Here is a 21,937-nt window from a genome sequence, read left to right as displayed (position 1 = left end):
TGACTAAATAGAATAAAAGTTTAGGAATCCGAATAAAAAAATATTCAAAATTCAATGGTTAAAATGATATTTTTAAGAATTTAAAGACTAAAATAGAATATTTTTTAAAATTTGAGGACTAAAATAAAATTAAAAAAAAAAGAAAAAGAAAAAAAAAGACGTAATTGAAAAGAAGCAAAAACGTAGAGAAAGGGATAAAAAGATTAGCCAATTCAAAAGTGAAGGCCATGGATTCCGAATTTCCAATGAAGAAAAGAGGCAGTTAGAAGGTAAACTCCGCGTGGGTTCCGGGTTGACCCTAAATTGAAATCTCACAATTATTTATTTTTTTCAACAAAATAAATTTCTCTTTTCATTTTTTTTCCCCTTGTTTCCAAAAATATAATAGTTGCCAAAGTAATATTATGAGTGTAATTATTCAGATTTTATTAGATATATAATTCAAATTTATATCAGATTAATTACCTTTTTTCTAAAAAAAAAAGTTAATAGGTCAATAACCTATTAGACACAAAAATTATGAGTTTAAATGTTTATTAGACATAAAAGTAAAATTTTAGTGACCTATTAAACACTTTTAAAATTTCAGAAACCAAATAGGAAAAAAAATTGCTTGTATCAAAGACTAAATTTAAAATATAACCTATTAAGTATTTTCCATTTGGAGAAACACTTTTGTAGTGCGGGTGTGTTTAAAATACATTTTTAATTGTTTAGTTTTAAAAACAAACCATCTTAAAATAAATTGGAGTGTTTGATAACCGCTCAAAATTATTTTAAATAAAAATAAGTTTTTTTGAAAAACACTTATTTTTTCCTCAAGTCAATCTAAACATACTCTAAATACATGAACTTGTTTCCCTAATATTAATGAGTTTACAAAATTTTAGATAAGAAGAAAAGTAATTTACGAATAGGATACATCGATATTTCAATCGATATTTTACATGTTCATAAATTCAATATCAATATAAGGGATGAATCGATATTTAATTCAATTATATCTTAAAAAAATTAGTGTAACATATAAAGAAGAAACAAAATATAGTGAATGTAAGATAAACCATAAAACATTATAACTTATTGAAAAAATTTAAATGCTTATTTAAATATATATATTTTTTCAAACATGTCCTATATTTCTTTCAACATTTTCTTCGATATTGTAGAGAATTCAAACTTTTTTTAAATCAAACTTTTAGAAATTTAGAAGAGGTAGTAAAAAATTCTCTCTCTTAGACAACTCTTTTTTCTCCTTTAAATTATTTCAGCCATATCACAAAATATTATGACACAAATTATAAATAATATCAGATCATACTTTTTAAAATAATAAAACTCAATTACATATCCAATTTTAAAGCATAATACACATTTAAATTTTAACCTTAAATGTAAGTAATGGAAATAAAAATCGGCAAGGGAAAAGGCTTTGTAAGGAAGCCGCCGCCGCCGCCAGACGTTAGCTTTGCACGTATTTGACAATTCCAAATTCCATCTCTATTACTCTATTCAATTTCTCACAATCATCAATCCCTTAAGAAAGTTCAAACTTCCATGAACCATCTTCAACCTCCCTTCTGAAAATCACTCTGCAATTCCTTCAACCTTCAACAATGGCTTCTTCTCTCATCACTCTCTCCCTCCTCCTCTCTTTCTCTCTCCTCTCCACACCCATAACTTCTTCTCCTTCTCTTTCCCCATATCTCTCTCCAATTTTCCTCAAGAATTACAATTCCATGTCTGCAAATTTAAGAATCTTCACTTACATCCCTTTTCAGCCATTTTCATTTTCTTCACCTGCAGAATCGCTTTTCTACAAATCGCTTCTCAATAGCCCCTACGCTACTCACGATCCTGACCAGGCCCATTTGTTTTTCATTCCCTTTTCCCCTGATCTCTCTACGCGCTCTCTCGGGCGTTTGATTCGCACGCTCCGTACCGACCTGCCGTACTGGAATCGGACTCTCGGCGCCGATCACTTCTTTTTGTCGTCGGCTGGTGTTGGGTACTCCTCTGAACGGAACGTTGTTGAGTTGAAGAAGAACGCTATTCAGGTCTCTTCCTTCCCTGTTCCTGCCGGGAAGTTTATCCCTCATAAGGATATTTCCTTGCCGCCGGTTTCCGGTTGGGTACCGGTGAATGAGTTGACCGAAAAAGAGAGAGTGTTGGGTTTTGTTGGGTATGGTTGGGTGAAGAGTTTGTCTTTGGTGAATGAATTGATTGAGGATCCTGAGTTTGTAATGGAGTCGGAGCCGCCGCTTACGGCGTCGAGTTACGGGGAGAAACTAGCGAAAAGTGACTTCTGTTTGTTCGAATATGGCGGCGGGGATGTTTCGGGAATCGGGGAGGCTTTACGGTTTGGGTGTATTCCGGTGGTGATTTCGGGCCGTCCGATTCAGGATTTACCGTTGATGGACGTTATACGGTGGCAGGAGATGGCGGTGTTTATCGGCGGCGACGCCGGAATTCAAGGTGTGAAGAAGGTATTGAGGGGCGTGGACGATGAGAGTCTAGCGAGGATGAAGAGATTGGGTGCAGCGGCAGCCCAGCATTTTCAGTGGAACTCGCCGCCTCAGCCGTTAGATGCTTTCAATACGGTGGCGTTTCAGCTCTGGGTGAGAAGACACGCCGTTAGATATGCGGAGAGGAGAGAGTGGGCCCAGAGTTGAAAATGGAAGCTTCGTGGGGGGATTCTGATTCGTCCGACGTGGCTTGGCCTTGATGGGCCCTACTGAGTAAAATATGCTTGATTAGTTTGGACGGTCGAGATTGTAATTGCATGGGGTTGGTATGAAATATGTGAAAAATTTAGAGGTCAGATTGAAGTTTTGTTTTTTCGGGGGAATATTTTTTAGTTTTTATGTGAAGGGTTTAGAATTATCGGTTGGTGCATTAATAATTAAACTTTTTTTCCCCTTTTAATTATTTATTTAAACGTGGAACAGTGTGTGTCTGGGAAATAATTTTCAAAATCTGGGTTGTAATTTCAATGTTTTTTTTTTTTTCCTCTTTCCCATTTTTTTTGTCCGTTATTAAAATTATAAATTTGTATATAAAAGTTGTTGGTAAAAATTAATTTTTTTTAATAAAGAAAAAGAAAAGCGGAGAATCCCACATTGTTTAGAACAACAAGAAGATGCCTCCTTATACTCGTACCTTTACTTGTGGTTTTGGGTCTGAAATGGTACCTAAGTTTTAGAAGAGGTGAATAAGTAGGCAAATGTAGGTTTAATGATCATTCCACTCGCCCCGCTAATAATTTTTTATTAAAAAAGTTTTATTTATTTTTTTGATAAAAAAATAAATAAAATAAAATAATTTTCTTTTTTCTTAAGTCACCTGTTTCTTTTTCATTCATCCGACTTTTCCGTGGTCTTCTGGGTTTGTCGTTCCGTTTGAACAGTCTGCTTTGTACATACGTGCGCACATCATCCATTCTTTGTGCATTCTCAAGGCCTTGCGCTGAGTGCTTCAAAAGGGAAGCAGAAAACTATTATTGTAGTCTTTCCTTCCTTGTTATCTCTTTGTTGCATTTTATGTCCTAAAACTCGTGGTTTGTAAACAATTAAACTTATTATGAAAATTCAATAAAATTGTTATTGAATATATGAATTGCTTATTTCATTTTAGAAATAAATCCAATAAACTAAAAGATCCATGACTATTACATGAGTACTTGAACTTTATGTGGAAACATAAAAGTGGATCAGATTCGAGTAAATAGTCAAAATGGTTTATAGTATATGAATAAGGTTGGATGCCTTATTCTGGTAACACTATTGGATGCAACCCACTCTGTAGTTATTATAAAGAGTTATAAAGTGCTACAAACGAAGTGATCCTGATTCATACATGTAATGACATGAGGAGTGGGGTCGTCCTGTGCAATCAGTTTGCACAAGATCGGACCACGAAATAAGTCACTCTTACTTTATAACTTTGTTTACTGTTTAAGACTGACTATTTCAAAGCAATGACCTAGGTAACTTAACCTGAATCCTGAGCTAACTATGAACTCCTGTTTATTTGGGATTATCCTTAGATCTGCATAGGTGAGAGTTGACTCAACCGCTCGGCTCAATAAACCTCCCATTTCAGGGTAAGACTGAGTAGATAGCTGGAGACATAGGGTGCAAGATGAAATTCACTCCTACCCGCTTTTAGGGATAGTAGAGATGTTGTTACTCCGGGTCTTGAACAAGGGGCCCCATTCTCTCATTGGCCCAAGAGGGACTCGGTTTGATGATTGGATCACAAACCAATTGTTCATTAGAGGATCAGTGAGACTTAAGGAACAAGTGGTAAACTTGGGGGACAAAACAGTCATTTAACCCAACCGTTTATGAACAACTTGTGAAGGGTTAACTTACTAATCATGGTTATATCGAGTGGACATAATAAATCTGCAGTAAGGGGAGTGCAAATCTGGGCTTTAGTGGAGTGACCCAGTAGTTAAGAAATGGGGGTTGATTCGGTGCAAAGAGTTTAGCCAATTAATCTTAGAATGTTGGAGCTCATGATCTGTAGGTCCACGTGTTAGGGTTGATGCCCTAAAGTCTTGTGTCATGTAGTTTGTAAACAGTTTGTACGAACGCTTGTGTTGTATAATATATGATATTTTACTTCACATCTTGTATTTTGCTCAATTCCATGTTTTATTTGCTTTACCACAAACCAATAAACTTAAAATCATTGGTTATCCGTATGTAACTCAAGCATGTATGTGGTGACATACAAGTGGATCATGTCTTGAGTGATAACCAAAATGGTCTGTAGTATATGGATATAAGTGTAACATCCCGAATTTCAAAAAAATTTAAGTTAATTATCTAAAATTATTGAGTTTAAATTTTCCTTTCATTTGAAAAATTGGGGTTAAATTGAAATAATTGAAAAACTTTTATTGATTAAATTGAATTTAATTGATTAGATATTCGAACTGATTATTTTGAAAATATTGAATTTTGTTTTCCTTTGATTTTGGATTTTAGGGCCAACTTAAAAAAAAATTGAATTAAGAAGATAATTAATTTCATGTGGTTTTGAATTGATTTAAATATTTGGAATGATTTAATTGTGTCAAATTGATGGATCTTATGCCATTTAATTTTGGTTTTTGAAGCCTAAATTAAGATAATTTGAAAAGTTAATTGATTTATTAATTTAATAGAATCTTTGGAGATTTTGGAGATATTGTGATAAAATATTTTATTTATCTTTTCAAAATTTGAAAAAAAAAAAGAGTTGATATTTTTTCGAAATTAAAGGAGAATGAAAAGAGGAAAAAAAATTGGAGAGAAAGCAATTCGGTTTTGACAGCTTTTACAAAATTGTCGATTCTGGATTTTGAACCGTTGGATCGTGCTCAAATTTGGTCAGTCTGTTCAAGACATATAGAGTTTCATTTTGAACGGTTGGATCGTTGTTTGAAGCTATGGTTTGTTCGTAATTGCTGTTGAATAAAATCTGTAAAACTAGAAATTCCCCTTCTCTCCCACTCTCGCAAACCCTCCTCATGCAAGACCCTCCTACCAGCCGCTAGCCTAAATAATTTATGCCATCCTACAACAACACCAGCTGCCTATCTATAGTATCCACGAGCCGACGCGCCATCTATCGCCATTACCCGATCTTTGCCGGAATCCTGAGAAAAACCTTGGGTAAGACTTATTTTCCTTATAATTTGGTATGTGAATTTCACTCATTTGATTTTGGGTTAAATTAGTAACCTCTCTTTAGTGTGAAACTTAGATTCAAGATTTGGAAGTTTTTAGGCATTGACCATCAAGCTAGAGACCATTTTGTTTTGCAGAAAATTGGTGAAGATTGGTAAGTTTTGTAAGTTGTTGGATGGTTATTCTTTTGGATTGAGAGTAATAGTGGAAAATTAAGTTATTGATTTTTGTATTTAATTCTTGATCAAATTGGCTAATTGAATCAAGTTTTGGAATTTGTCTTGGACCAAGCCACAACTTTAGGTTGATTCAAGTGTGCTAAAGAAGTTCTAAGGAGATTTTGTTTTGCGTTTTTTACCAAGTTGAGGTAAGTGGTACTATTACCGGTGCCTTTGTGCCAGGCAACCTAGTCTAGAATTATAAAGTTAACTGATGGACTCTTGAAGCATGATTTTGTCATTATGTTTTACTTGTTGCATGACAGTTATAAGTACTATGAGCATATTCGAATTTATAATCAGTATTGATATTATGTATGTGATGCATGAATAGACCAGTAGAGTGGTTTATTGTCTCGCCTTGATGCATGTTTTATTTCAGAAGACCTACGGGTCTAGTTTCATGTTTGACGGTGTGCCTACGAGCCGATAGACATGCGTGAACCGACAGGTTTACGTTCATGTTATTATCATGTTTGACGGTGTGCCTACGGGCTGCTAGACATACGTGAACCGACAAGTTTACGTTAATGTTATTATCATGTTTGACGGTGTGCCTATGGGTCGCTAGACATGCGTGAGCCAATAGGTTTACGTTCATGTTACTTTTATTTTCATGTTTCATGTTTTGACGGCGAGCCTACGGGCCACTAGACATGCGTGAACCGACAGGTTTACATTCATGTTATTATCATGTTTGACGATGTGCCTACGGGCCGCTAGACATGTGTATCAAGGCAAGACAATACGTCTTTTGGTTTTCCTTTCATCATAAAAAACCGATGTAGCTGTATGAGCCACGAACTATTTTTCTTTGCTTGTGGATGCATAGCTTGATCCCGATAATGGGATTACTTACTGAGTATTTTATACTCAACCCTTCTTAATTTATGTTTTTCAAGTAATGATAGGAACAGATCGATGGGTGATGAGAAGGACCTGTGATTGTGCCATATGGGACATGTAAATCGCTTCTGCTCAGTTTATGTTTGTAAGCTATATAAAAGTTTTGATTTGAAACTCAATGTTGGTCAAAATTTTATTTGTTTGAGTTATTTTTTTCTTCATTATTTTAGGGGCCCCGAACAAAGGTTTTACTTATTTGTTATTTATTTTGAAAAACTGTGTTTATTATTTTAATAAAATTTATTTTCCTCAATGGTAAAAAAATTTTCAATGTAAATGTGTAATTATGAGTAACGACCGTTATTAGAGTACTCAAAAGGTCGGGTCGTTATAATAGGAGGGAAACCTTATCTTGGTAACGCTGCGGATGCGGTCCGCTTTGTGAAATGGTCACAAGTATTGTGACTTGTTACAAATGATTTGATCCTGATCATTTGTGTTGAGGATATGCGAACATGGGTGTCCTATACAAAGAGTTTGTATAAGACATGACCACGAAGTGTTAACGTCTTGTTATATAACATTGTTCATGATAAAGACTTCACTTCACTAGGATGACCATAGATAACATGACCTCAATCCTGAGTGAGTTGGGAACTCCTGCCATTGAGGGCGGTCCTTTGATTTGTATGGGTGCAAGTGGCCAGGTTACCGATTCAAACCTAGCATTTTGGGGATTCGTCTGATTTGGGAGCTGAGAACTCAGCTACACAAGATGGAATTCACTCCTTCCCCGAGGCAGGGGTAAGTAGATAGATAGCTCCCTTAAGGGTTGATTCCGGGGCTTGAACGATGTGGTGCCACATACCTTCTCTTGACCCGAGAGGTGTTCACACATAGTTAGACTATGTTGTATTGTTCATTAGAGGAATCAGTAGTACTTAAGGAGTGAGATGTAACTATAGGGGCAAAATGATAATTTGACCCAGTTTTACTTACGAGCATTTGTGAAGGGTCATCGTACACATGATTGGTTATATTCGATGGACACAGAAATATATTTGTGGTAAGAAGAGTTCAGCTGTTGGTCTTTAGTGAAATGCCTGACAGTTAACAGATGGTGGATCTCGTGGCTAAAGAGTTTAGTCAGCTATTCACGGACCGTTGGAGCTTCGAGCCACAGGTCCATTAGGTCCCCTCAGTAGCTTGGATAAAGTCGAGAATTAGGGTTTGGGTTAATTTGAAATGTTTAAATTGACAAGAGGAAGTTCGATTATATATGATATAACTGAACTGGTTAATTATATATGATATAATTGGCTAAATGTATGAGATACATTATTTTAGAGAAAATTAGATATAAATATGATTTATATCAAGTAGAGGAGAAATTACCATAGTAGATATGTGATATCAAACTATAGGGTAAAAATATAATATGATTATATTTATTATTAATTTAATTGATTAATTATATGATAATTAACCTAAAATCTCTCTCGGACGTACGTTAGTGGGGAACAACGTCGGTTATTGTAACTGATGAATAAAAATGAAATTTGTTTCATTTTGAATGGTTCGAAAAAAAAAGATTGAAAGGTTGGCGTTGGTGTGAAAACGTAATCGATCGCTTAAATTCGAGAGCCTATACGATAGTCGCTCAGCGCCTAAACGAACGCATACCTCGCGCCTACGATCGCCTACCTACCGCTTAAACGATCGCACACTAAGTACTAAACAATCATTAGCTTTCCTAAACGATTTTATAGTGTGTCGTGTTTGCTAAACGATCGTTCAATAAAATCTATACGATCATGTAGTTTCTTCTAAGCGATAAACATCTTGCTAAGCGATAGCTTCATAGTCTCTCCCATTTTCTTATCGTCTACACGATCAGTTCTTCCTTCTACCTCTATCAAACTCACCAAAGACCACGCTTTGGGTTTTCACTTCGAGAATACCTGAGGCTCTTTTCCAGTGGTGTCATCCCCGCTGCGTTCCTGTGTTTGCGGTTGTTCGTGCTTCTATAGTCAGACGCATCTGTTGGACGTTTGTTGTTCGGGTAGAGATCTTTCGTTGCGTTGAGTTCCATAGTTTGAAGAGCGTCTTCAACTGGTACGAGAACTCTCTCCCTTGTTATTTCTTATTCAAAGCATGCCGTTAATTACTGTTTGTTTGCATAACTGTGCGTTTGAATGTATATGGTGTATTTTGGTCATGGTGAAATTGGAGCGATCTGAGCGCGCTCATGGAACTCTTCGTTAAGAGATCCTTCACCATGAGGTCCCCTTACTAGCTCACAAATGGATTAGCCTTAGAGTATCGTGATAAGTTAATTTGAAACATTCGAATTAGAACTAAAGGAATTAGTAATTACATGTGATATAAGTATACATTTAATTTTGGAATTAAATGAAATTGGAGAATCAATTAATATTTTAATATGATTTAAATATTAAATTCATGAATAGGGATTCATGATGGTGGAATTAGTGTTAAATTAATTTAATATTTGATATTAAATTAATTGAATTAATTAAAATTTTTAATTAATTATTAATTATTAATTTTATTAGAAAAATTAATTTTGAATTAATTTTTGTAAAATTAAATATAATTTCAGTTTTAATTATTGAATTAAACTAAAATGAAGTTTTAATTTGAAAATTTGAAAATTAAAAGAAAAAAAAAGAGAAGAAAATTGGAAATGAAAAAATTGGGATTTTCCCACTTCCATTTTCAACTTGCTTATACACTTTCCACTCACCTAATTTAGTCATTAATCCAAACATGAGCTGCAATTCATGCAGCAATTGTTCTTGCATGATTGTCATGCAATATATACTGAAGAATCTCAGTGGAATTGAGCATGAAAAATGGTTGTTTTGGCTGAAAATCTCTCTTGAAGAAGAGTTCTTCAAGCTGCTGTAAACTAGTGTTATCTTCCTCCAAATTCCCTTAATTCAAGCTTATTTTGAGTCTCACACTCAATTTAAGGCACCTAGAGGATAGTAGGGAAGGCCTTAAGGTGGTCACAAGCTGATTTCAAGAAGATTGTAGGTGAGATTTAAGATTAAAGTGTTTGTTCAAAGGTATGTCTTGAAACCCTCTTCATAGTTTATGAGCATGCTTAATTCAAAACCAAAATAAATGAATTAGAATGCTTAATGATCCATTTTTCTTCCACTGTATATTTTCTAACTCTAACACTCTTCTCATTTCCCTTCACATTTTTCGAGCACATATTAGAGGGGTGTGCGATTTTCGATCGGTTTCCAGTGTAATTCCGATTGAGAAAGGTTTTTATCTGGGCTATTTTATCCTGGGGACGATGTGGCATCCTTGATGAACTGTTTGAACAAAAGGGCAGGGTCATGAAACATCTTAATGAGAGCGTGATCCACGACTCAACCTTTCACGAGTTTTTATTTTGAAGGTTTCTCATTTGTTGCTGCTGATTCTAGAGATGTCGTTCCTGTCACAATTCACCGGAACCTCCATTTCTGTCACAGGTCACCGGAGCTTCCGGTCCTACAACTATGCATCAGATAGCTATTCTTTCAATTTTAAGATGAGTCAATTTGCCACTATTAATGATGGTCGCTCTAACACAGAATGACACTCTGTCCATCGATCTCAATCGCCCTTTTCGTTTCAAAGGGACATACTTCAAACGTTGAAAGTAGAAGATGTCGTTCTTCCTCAGTGTGAAGAAAGTTGTTGCTGCCTACACCACGGAGAAGCCAATTGTCCCACAAATAGATCCAATTGAATAACAGATCAAAGATGCTACTGTCTAAGAGGAAAATGTTTTTTTCTGCAAAAAAATCCATCTTAAATGGTTTATGTGACTGTTACAATACGATGACCACATTGAAAGAAGTCTAGGACGCCCTGCAGAAAATATACAATATCGAAGAGGCCAGTTGGAAAAAGTATGTCGTCAGTCGTTATTTTAAATTTCGAATGGCGGACAAAAAATATGTGGAGACTCAATCCCATGAATTGCAGAAGATTGCTCATGAAATCATCAACGAAGGTATGCAACTAAATGAGCAATTTCATGTTGCTGTTATTATTGATAAGTTACCCCCTAATGGAAGTGTAAGAGTAAGAAAACACGCAGCGGAAGTAAAACGGATCATTAAGCATTCTAATTCATTAATTTTGGCTTTAAATTAAGCATGCTCATAAACAAATAAGAGGGTTTCGTGACATACCTTTGAAGAACCACTTGAATCTTGATTCCAGCTGCAAATCTCTTCCAAATCTGCTTGTGAACCACTTCAAGGCCTTTACTACTATCCTCTTGGTGCTTTAGATTGAGTAATGAGACTCAAAATAAGCTTGGATTAAGGGAATTTGGAGATGAAGATCTCTGGTTTTAAGACTGTGAAGAAAACTTCTTCATAACAATTTTTCAGCCAAATGCATTAATTTGCATGCCCGAATTCCACTTCAATCTTCCCTATTTATTGCAAGACTTTCATGCAAAGAGGATTGCTGCATGAATTGCACCTCATGCTTGGAAGATTGACTCAAGAACAATGGTGGAGAATGTGTGAGCAAGTTAGTTTGAAAGTAGAGAAATCCCACTTTTGGGATTTTCCATTTTCCATCTTTTTTCCATTTTGATTTTCTAAATTGATTTCCAAAATCAAAATTTCAAAAATGAAATCTTTATTAGTTTTATAAAATTAATTCATTAAATAATTTTCTAATAAAGTTAATAATAAATAAATAATTAAAAAAATTTAATTAATTTCAATTAATTCAATATCAAATATTAAATTAATTTAACACTTATTCCACCATCATGAATCCCTATTCATGAATTTAATATTTAAATCATATTTAAATACTTATCAATTCTCCAATTCGTTTAATTCCAAAATTAAACGCGTAATTATATTACATTTAATTATTAATTCCCTTAATTCTAATTTGAACATTTCAAATTAACTTATCATGCTACTCTAAGGCTAATACATTTATGAGCTAGTAGGGGGATCTCGTGGATCTACAGATTGGCTAAATTTTTTACACTGAATTAACCCTCATTCATTAACTATTGGGTCACTCCACTAAAGCCCAGAGTTGCACTCCTCTCACTGTAGATATATTATGTCCACTCGATATAACCGTGATTAGTAAGTTAACCCTTCACAAGTTGTTCATAATAACGGCTGGGTCAAATGGTCATTTTATCCCCGAGATTACCTCTTGTTCCTTAAGTCTCACTGATCCTCTAATGAACAATTAGTTTGTGATCTGATCAACAAACCGAGTCCCTTTTGGGCTAATGAGAGGGTGGAGCCCCTTGTTCAAGACCCGGAGTCAACACTTAAGGGAACAACATCTCTACTATCCCTGAAAGCGGGTAGGATTGAATTCCATCTTGCACCCTATGTCCCTAGCTATCTACCCGATCTTACCCCTGAAATGGAGGTTTATTGAGTCGGTACTGTTAAGCCAACCCTCATCTATGAAAATATAAGGATAATCCCGAATAAATAGGAGTTCATAGTTAGCCCAGGATTAAGGATAAGTTACCTAGGTCATCGCTTTGAAATAGTCAATCTTAAATAGTAAACAATGTTATAAAGTAAGAGTGACTTATTTTGTGGTCTGATCTTGTACAAACTCATTGCATAAGACGCCCCCACTCCTCATGTCATAGCATGTACGAATTAGGATTACATCGTCTATAGCACTTTATAACTCTTTGTAACAACTACAGATTGAGCCGCATCCGATAGTGACCAGAATAAGGCACCTAACCTTATTCATATACTATAGACCATTTTGACTATTTACTTGAACCTGATCCAATTTTATGTCTCCACATAAAGTTCAAGTATTTATGTAATAGTCATGGATCTTTTAGTTTATTGGATTTATTTCTAAAACGAAATAAGAAATTCATATATTCAATAACAACTTATTGAATTTTTAGAATAAGTTTAATTATCTACAAACCACGAGTTTTAGGACGTAAAACCCAACAGGAAGGACTTTAAGAACACAGTGAAGCATAAAACCAAGAAATTTTCCTTGGAAAGCCTGATAACACGCTTGAGGATTGAGGAGAAAGCTCGAAAGTAGAACTAGAGAGAGGAGATAAACATTGTACTAAGAAAGTCCTACTATTAAAAAACTTGGACTAAAGCCAAAGGGAAACAAGATGAAAGTTTAGAATCATGGATCTAACAATTAGAAGAATCAAAAGAATCAGAAAGGCTCTCAGGGGAAATGGTACAATTTCTTTGTTTCAATTGTAACAAGCCTGGACATATGGTTAGGAACTGTAGGAACAAGTGTTGTCCTGTGCATGTGCCTGACTGAAGAAGAATTAGTTGCTATGATCACAAAAGTAAGTGTGATCGGAGATTCTGAAGGGTGATGGTTAGACACTGGTGCTACATGCCATGTCTATCATAACTGTGGTTTATTTAAATTATATTCTAAAACTAAGGATAGAAATATATTGTTGGGTGATCACCATTCAACAATAGTTGCTGGAATCGACGAGGTAGAGCTGAAGTTTACCTCTGGAAAGACCGTCACTCTGAAGGAAGTTCTGAACACCCTGGAAATAAGGAAGAATCTGGCCTCGGGCTATCTCCTCAACAAGATTGGCTTTACTCAAACCATAAGGGCTGACTAATATACTCTCACTAAAAATAATGTCTTTATAGGGAAGGTTTATGCAACTGATGTGATGTTCAAACTAAACCTTAACATGAATAAAACTCAGTCTTCTACTTATATGCCGTGTTCTTTTAATGTTTGGCATGCTAGTCTTTGCCATATTAATAAACAAATAATTAGTACATGAGTAGGTTGGAAATGATTCCTAAATTATCCATGAATGACATTGATAAATGTGAATATTGTAGTTAAGCTAAAATAACTAAGACCCTGCATAAATTTGTATTTAAGGAATCTGAACCTCTAGTTTGATTCATTTAGACTTATATGAGTTTGATGGTGTCTTGACCAGGAATAATAAATGATACTCTAACACGTTTATTGATGACTACTCTAACTTCACCTACATATATCTGCTAAAAAATAAAAGTGATGTTTTTGACATGTTCAAATTGTTTGTGACTGAAATAGAAAACTAGTTTAACAGAAAAGTTAAGAGACTTCGTAGTTTATAGAGGAACTGAATACGACTCAGAAGAATTTAATAAATTCTTTAACTTGCATGGAATAATTCATGAAAACACGACACATTGTTCTCTTGAAATGAATGGAAAAGTTGAAAGGAAAAATAAAACTCTATCTAACCTAGTAATTGCTATTTTACTTAATTCAGAAGCTACATCTTATTGGTGGGGTAAAATCATCCTAACTGTATATTATGTGTTTAATAGAATACCAAAGTCTAAAAATAAAACCTCACCCTATGAAGTCCTTAAGAATAAGAAACTAAACTTTTCATATTTTAAAAGAAGAAAGTTTTGTAGTAGAGCCTATGAATGTGTATTTATAGGGTATGTAGTAAATAGTAAAGCCTATAAGTTCTATGACCTAATAAATTGAGTGATCATAGAATCAAATGATGTTGACATCTTTGAGGATAGGTTTCCCTTTAAATCAAAGAATAGTGGTGGTTTGAGATCTAGTAGTCTACCATTAATTAGAAATCACACTTTAAATGAAGAAGTAGACCCAGAGCCCAAAAGAAGCAAAAGAACTCGTACTGACAAGGACTTTGGGGATGGTTGATGCGTTGATGCGTTCATTCCACCAACCTTGCGTGATCCCATTAGAATGCATTTTTATGTAGCTGCAATCATTCAATGGCCGCATTCGCTTCACACCGCAACTCTACATGATGACCGCAATCGCTTGACGAGCGCAACTCCCATGCAATGGACGCATACGGCTGATTACCGCAACACCCATGCGTTGATTGATGCGTTTTCCTTTGCGATGGAGTGTTTCTCCACATGCGGTCGTCTATGCGATGGTCCGGTTTCTGCGTTTGTGTTCATTTCCTGCATTGGCTACAAAAATAGAACATTGAACGCATAATTAACGCAAAGTAATAGGTTAACTGAGATTCATCATGCTAATCAACGTAAACTCATATTCTCATGAATTCCTATCATGATCAACGTAATTTCTGCCTAACAACCTTCATAATTCTAAGTAAAAAAACTAAGATGGCATGCATTTCTGCATGTCATTACACCCCCAAACTTAAAATCATGCTTGTCCTCAAGCATGCATTATACTCAAGAAATTCTAACTCACCTTCATACTTTCTTTTACGATGACCAGCTTCTCCGAATATAATTTACACACACCTTTGACCATCACCGCAATGCTCTCCTCCACTTTGGCTGCTTCTTCAAAAAGATCTTGTCTAATTTAAATCCGGCAAGCCTTTGTTCAAAAAAATTTTATTCATTCACCGCAACTTTTTGTTTAGCTTTTGAGATTACGTTCATTCAAAATACTTCAAAAATTTGCAATGGCTTATTCAAATGCGGCGTTGAACCTGGTTACACCCTTCGTTTTGGCTTACCCCTACGTGTGTCATACAGGCATCCAACTTTGGTTGCGTTCCATATTTAACTTAACTATTGTCTCGTTTGTTTTGGCTTGCGCCAGACAGAGGAGTTGCACTAATGCACTGAACCTGGCGACTTGCCTTCGTTTTGGCTTGCCCCCACATGTGTCATATGGACATCTAACTTCGAGCAAGTGCCTTTTATAGCTTAACTCTTATCAACATGGGTTTCCCCATTGTGTTGACAGTGGAGTTATTATTCCCAAAATCTCACTTCAACTTTTTTCTTTTTTTGCTTTTTTTTTTGTATGATCGCAATATAATGAACACAATTTTCCGAGACCGCTACCACCCCCAAACTTAGAGGTTGACAGCGTTCTCACCGCAAAGCTAAAAACAATATTACAAGAATGCGATAATAAATGTTTAAGCAAAGGTTTGCGCAAAATAAAACTTAAAGCTTTCAAAATTTGAAGAAGCTAATAAAAGTAAAGAATGCCTTGCGTTGATTAGTTAGAAAATGCGGTGAACTATACGTACCATCATAGAAACATCACAAAACAACATAATCGAGAAAAAGAGAATTTCAAAAGGATAAGGCATACAAGTTAACAATAAAAGACCTTAGGCGGAACAACACATGTGCTCATGCGTTGGAATCCATGTGATTGAAGCCTTGCGTTGAAGGGTGAAAGGAATTCTTCCGTTGAACTACGAATCGAGGAGACTTATTGTTGCATCTACAAGAGCAAACGTATCCAAAACTAAGGAAGCAGCCATATATCCAAAATAACAAAATAAAATAAATAACCTATACTAAGAAAGAAATTTAAAGATAGAGTAGAAGACGTCCTTGGAAAAGTAAGAGTGTTGTCACCGCAAGGAGTCTTCCATGCAGAAGATGACTCTAAACTGCTTGGGTCAAGTTTCCTTGACCATTGGAACTTCTAGCAATTATTGGGCGTATATTGGCCACCATGAGCTTAGAACTGCCTTCGGCTCTTTTGCGATTGATTGCCCTCCTACCTTGTGGTCAACATTGGCTTTCAGCACATCGCCTATACTTCAATATTGTTTGCAACCTGGTCGCATAAGCTGCAATACACCCAACATAAAATGTTTTCTCGCAGAGACACAAAACTTAACAAACATTTAGTTGCCAAGTCCCTAGCAACGACACCAAAAACTTGGTGCGTTGATGCGTTCATTCTACCAACCTTGCGTTGATCCCATTAGAATACGTTGTCGCGTACCCGCAATCATTCAATGGCTGCATTCGCTTAACACCGCAACTCTACGTGATGACCACAATCGCTTGATGAGTGCAACTCCCATGCGATGGACGCATACGACTGATTACCGCAACATCCATGCGTTGATTGATGCGATTGCCTTTGCGATGGAGTATTTCTTCGCATGCGGTCGTCTATATGATGGTTCGGTTTCCGCGTTTGCATTTATTTCCTACATTGGCTACAAAAATAGAACATTGAATGCATAATTAATGCAAAGTAATGGGTTAGCTGAGATTCGTCATGCTGATCGATGCAAACTCATATTCTCGTGAATTCCTATCATGATCGACGTAATTTCTGCCCAACAACCTTCATAATTCTAAGTAAAAGGACTAAGATGGCATGCATTTCTGCATGTCATCAATGGCATCCAAACCTTCAACATAGAAGAAGATCCTAAGAACCTAAAAGATGCCCTATCCTCAGTAGATGACAACTTATGGCAAGAAGCAATAGATGATGAAATGGACTTTCTTAAGTTAAATAGGACTTGACATTTGGTAGACCTATCCCCTGGTTGCAAGGCAATAGGATGCAATGGATTATGAGAAAGAAACTCAAGCCTGATGGAACAATTGACAAGTACAAAACCAAACTTGTAGCCAAGGGTTTCTGACAAAGAGAAAACATAGACTCTTTTGATACCTTCTCCCCTATGGCTAGAATCACCTCAATCATGTGTTATTTTCTCTTGCTTTCTTAAACAATGTTGTAGTATATCAGATGGATGTAAAGACTGAATTCCTGAATGGTGAAATTGAAAAAGAGATTTACATGGAACAATCTGAAGGCTTCATATTCCATGGTCAAGAAAACAAGGTATGCAATTTAGATAAATTTCTTTATGGCTTGAAACAAGCTCCTAAGCAATGACATGAAAAATTTGATAATCTAGTCACATTTAAAGGATTCAAAGTTAATGAAAGTGACAAATGCATCTACTATAAGTTTGAAAATAATCTATGCAGTATCATACGTTTGTATGTATATGATTTGTTAATGTTTGGATCAAACTTGCACATGATAAATGATGTGAAATCCATGTCGAGTGCAAACTTTGATATGAAAGACTAAGGAGAAGCTAATGTAATCTTAGGTATAAAAGTGATTAGGTCTGAAAGGGGAATTTATTTAGATCAATCTTATTATATAGAAAAGATTCTAAAGAAATAAAATTACTTTGAATATAAACCAGCATGTACTTCTTATGATCCTAGTGTTAAGTTTTTTAAGAACACCGATGATGGTGTTAATCAATCTGAGTATGCGAGCATCATAGTCCCAGATATGTTCCTGACTACATAGGCCTGATGTAACTTATGTTGTAGGATTAATTTGTCGGTTTATAAGTACCCAGTATAGAGCATTGAAATGGTATAGAAAGGGTTATGAAGTACTTAAAGAAAACCTAACCTATGATTACATTATCAAAAGTTTCCCACAGTCCTAGAAGGGTACAACGATACATATTGGGACTCTCTCTTGGATGACTTAAAGGCTACCAATGGCTATATTTTGAATCTAGTAGGTGGAGTTGTTTCTTGGAAATCTAAGAAACATACTATTTTAGCCTAGTCAATGATAGAGTCAGAAATGATAGTACTAGCAACAGCTAATGAAGAAGCAGTCCGACTTAGAAGTCTGCTATAAGATATTCTCTTATGGAAAAAATCGGTACCAACCATATTGATCCATTGTGATAGTACTGCAGGAAATTCAAAAGTTTAGAATCATTACTACAATAGAAAGAGACGACAAGTACGTCGTAAGCACAGTACCATTAGAGAGTTCCTCACTACTGGTGTAGTTAGAGTGGATCACATATGGACTGATGAAAACTTGACAGATCCTTTGATGAAAGTACTGGCCAGAGAGAAGGTTTTCAAAACCTCTGAAAGAATGAGATTCATGCCTATAGAAAGATGAACCACTTGTGAGGAAAACCCAACTTGTAGATTGAAGATCCCAAGAAATAGATTTAAAGGATAATAATTGATCACAAGTGATATGAAGTGAATCATGCTAAAAACAATATAGAGTTCATTTCCTATGACCTAGAGTCTCAATATGATATCCTGAAGCATAAGAAAAGCTGAGCTTAGTTTTTAATGAGATCTATACTTGATGTCAATTGGGGTATCTAGCTACAGAAGTTGTAAATTCCTAAACTCGATTTTCTAGTTAATTATGCTTAAGTTCTCTTAATTATGTGTTTACTTTGTAAGTCTATGTTTATGATAATTGTAATGTTTGTTATAATATGAAGTGTAAGAGTATGTATGTGATGTTAAGGGAGAAGAAAATTTCTAAGTGTTAAAGGATGACCCTCGGGCTTTTTGAAGGTAGAAAAATTCTAAGTATGAAGTATGAGCTATCTGGTGAATGAAGAGGAGGTTCACACTTAGAAGAAAAATGAAAGGTCCATGCAACAAAGTTATGTCAATGTAAGCGGCCAACCCTTCCAAAACGATATGCAGCCAAGTATGTAAGAAAGGGAAACTATGCCAAAGTATAGCCCATGAAGTATGTGGAAGGTCATGAAGGAAGTTAAGTTAGTTGTCGAGTTTGATGTTTAGTCGAGGCTGGTGAGAGAAGTAAACAACCAACTTCACCTAAGATGGAGAAGGCTAGTATAGGCAGTATGCAAATAGCTAAGTTGCCTAGAGAGGCACTCCAAAAAGGATGAATGCTAGAATGGTCGCAAGAGAAATCAACGGTCGAGAAGTTTAGAAGTTGGTAGGCAAGACTACCATGGACAGATGCGATGATGGGCTACTCAGTTGATATGAAAAGATGTGTAAAGGAAGTAAAAATTGATTACATAAGGTGTGCTAAAAACATTTAAGTCGAGGCGATGCGATTACAGCTAGGAGTATACGATAACCAGTGATGAAGCCTAAATGATCGCAAACTCTATGCGATGAAAATTAAGCCAAACATTCGGCTTAATCACCAATTAGTAGGCTACGTGGCAATCTTAGAGATGCTAAGTTAAGGATTAACATGCCAGATGGCGACTAGTTGAGATTAGTTCAAATATAAGCTCAAGTATAAATATGGCTTACAAAGAAGAAATCAATTTTGCTAAATTTTGCTTACACCTAAGAAGAAGTGTGAATGCCTATGAAGCTCTAAAGGTGCTAAGAGATTGTTGAACAAACTTGAAGGAACTTGAAGTTTTCCAGCCAAATTAAGAGAATTTAATGCTCAGATTCTAAGGTAAGCCTATTACGAAGTTTTTGAGCACATTCATAGAAAGAAATTTAGTTAATTGATGGCTAGAATTAGAATTATAAGGCTTAAAATATTGGAATTTAAAATGATGTTATGGATGAATGAGCAGACAACTGCATACGAAGAGCAAACAAGTAACTGACTTGCCAAGGTATGCGACAACATGTATAGGCGTGAAGTAAGACATGTGGAGGTTGATTGACGCATAGACATAAAAGTGTGTCCTGGTGACCATTGAGCACCCAATAGAATGGGTAGCCAGTCTTTAGCCAAGAGGAAGGTAAAATGCTAAGTATAAGTGATGCGATAAACTTAGTCATGATGTGATAAGATTTGTGTATATGATAATGATAAGTTAAGTGTTATATTAAGGTCAAAAGAGAGCTAATGATATTAACTAAGGGACCTCTTCTTATTACAGGGTAGACACAAATGGGAGACTTACAGGTCCCTTGGATAAGTAGTTTAAGACAGTGAGTGACAACTTTTTATAATGTTTTCCAATGCTAGTTTTATGAATAAATTTCAACGCATAGGCAGTTTGTATGAAGTTCTATATCATGATTTTCTCAATGCAAGCCTTAAAATGAATGTTGATCGTATGATCCATGCTTTTTAATGATGAAGTTATTTATGAGTTCAACATGCATTTTCAGTAAGCTTATGGCCATGTTTTATAAACATACTTAATGTTAAGGCACTATGTGATGATATACAAGTTATAAAGTATGATTAGCTCAAATGGGTATTCTGTTTTATGTTCATTAAATGTTTTCAATGTTTGTGCTTTGTATGAACGCTAGTCCAATGTTGATACCGAAGATATGGTAAGGTACTCAGATTTCAGTTATATTAGGGATCCTTGACATTGAAGGTTGTTGGGTTGATGCCCTAAACTCTCGTTGAGTTCTGGAGTTTGTAAATACTGTATTAAACAAACGCTCGTGATGTAATAATATATGATATTTTCTTCATTGTTGTCTATGAAACATGCGATGTTTTAATTGTTTTACCATAAACCAATATACTGAGATCCCTGTTTGTCTTGTAACTTAAGCATGTATGTGGAGACATACAGGTGGATCATGCCTTAAGTGATAACCAAAATGGTCTGTAGTATATGGATTAAGGAGGAAAACCTTATCCTGGTGACGCTACGGATGCGACCCATTTTTTTAGAATAGTTACAAGTGTTGTGACTTTCTACAGATAGCCTGATCCTGATTATTTATGTGGAGACATACGAGCGGAGGTGCCCTATACAAAGGAGTTTGTATAAAACCGGACCACGAAGTGTTATAGTCTCGTTATATAACGCCGTTCATGACAGAGACTTCACTTCACTAGGATGACCATAGGTAACATGACCTCAATCCTGAGTTAGTTGGGAACTCCTATCTTTGAGAGTAGTCCTTTGATTTGCATGGGTGTGAATGGCCAGATTGCCGACTCAAACATACCACTTTGAGGATTTGTCTGATTTGGGAGCTGGGAACTCAGCTACACAAGAAGGAATTCACTCGTTCCTCGAAGCAGGGGTAAGTAGATAGATTGCTCCCTTAAGGGCTGATTCCAGGGCTTGAATGATGTGATGCCACATACCTTCTCATGGCCCTAGAGGTGTCCACACATAGTAGGACTATGTTGTATTGTTCATTAGAGGGATCAGTGGCACTTAAGGAGTTAGATGTAATTATAAGGGCAAAACGGTAAATTGGCCCAGCTGTACTTACGAGCATCTGTGAAGGGTTATCGTACTGTTGATTGGTTATAACCGATGGACACAGAAATATATCTGTGGTGAGAAGAGTGCAGCTGTCGGTCTTTAGTGGAATGCCTGACAGTTAACGGATGGTGGATCTCGTGACTAAGGAGTTAGCTATTCACGTACCGTTGGAGCTTCAAGCCACAGGTCAATAAGGTCTCCCCTTGGTAGCTCAATGGATTTAAGTTGAGAATCAGTTTTTGGGTCAGTTTGAAGTGTTCAAATTGACAAAAGGGAGTTTGATTATATATGATATAATTAAATGGGTCAATAATATACTATATAGTTGATATGATGTATGAGATACATTAATTGGAGGAAAAGGATATAAATATGATTTATATCTAGTGGAGGAGAAAAGAACTATGGTTTGT

At 35.7% G+C, this 21,937-nt stretch overlaps 1 protein-coding gene across 1 annotated transcript; it reads left to right on the top strand.

The window, feature by feature from the left end:
• Positions 1-1,616: 1,616 nt before the first annotated feature.
• Positions 1,617-2,672, top strand: LOC120079180 (putative glycosyltransferase At5g03795). The gene has a single exon (XM_039033349.1). It carries the CDS (start codon positions 1,617-1,619, stop codon positions 2,670-2,672), a length of 1,056 nt encoding a protein of 351 aa, XP_038889277.1.
• Positions 2,673-21,937: the final 19,265 nt, after the last annotated feature.

This window comes from Benincasa hispida, chromosome 7 (genome assembly GCF_027475165.1).
Source record: "Benincasa hispida cultivar pf3 chromosome 7, pf3_genome.v1.1, whole genome shotgun sequence".
NCBI classification, from domain to species: domain Eukaryota; kingdom Viridiplantae; phylum Streptophyta; class Magnoliopsida; order Cucurbitales; family Cucurbitaceae; genus Benincasa; species Benincasa hispida.
The sequence above is the reverse complement of the archived record's forward strand: the minus strand, read 5'-3'. Positions and strand labels throughout refer to the sequence as shown.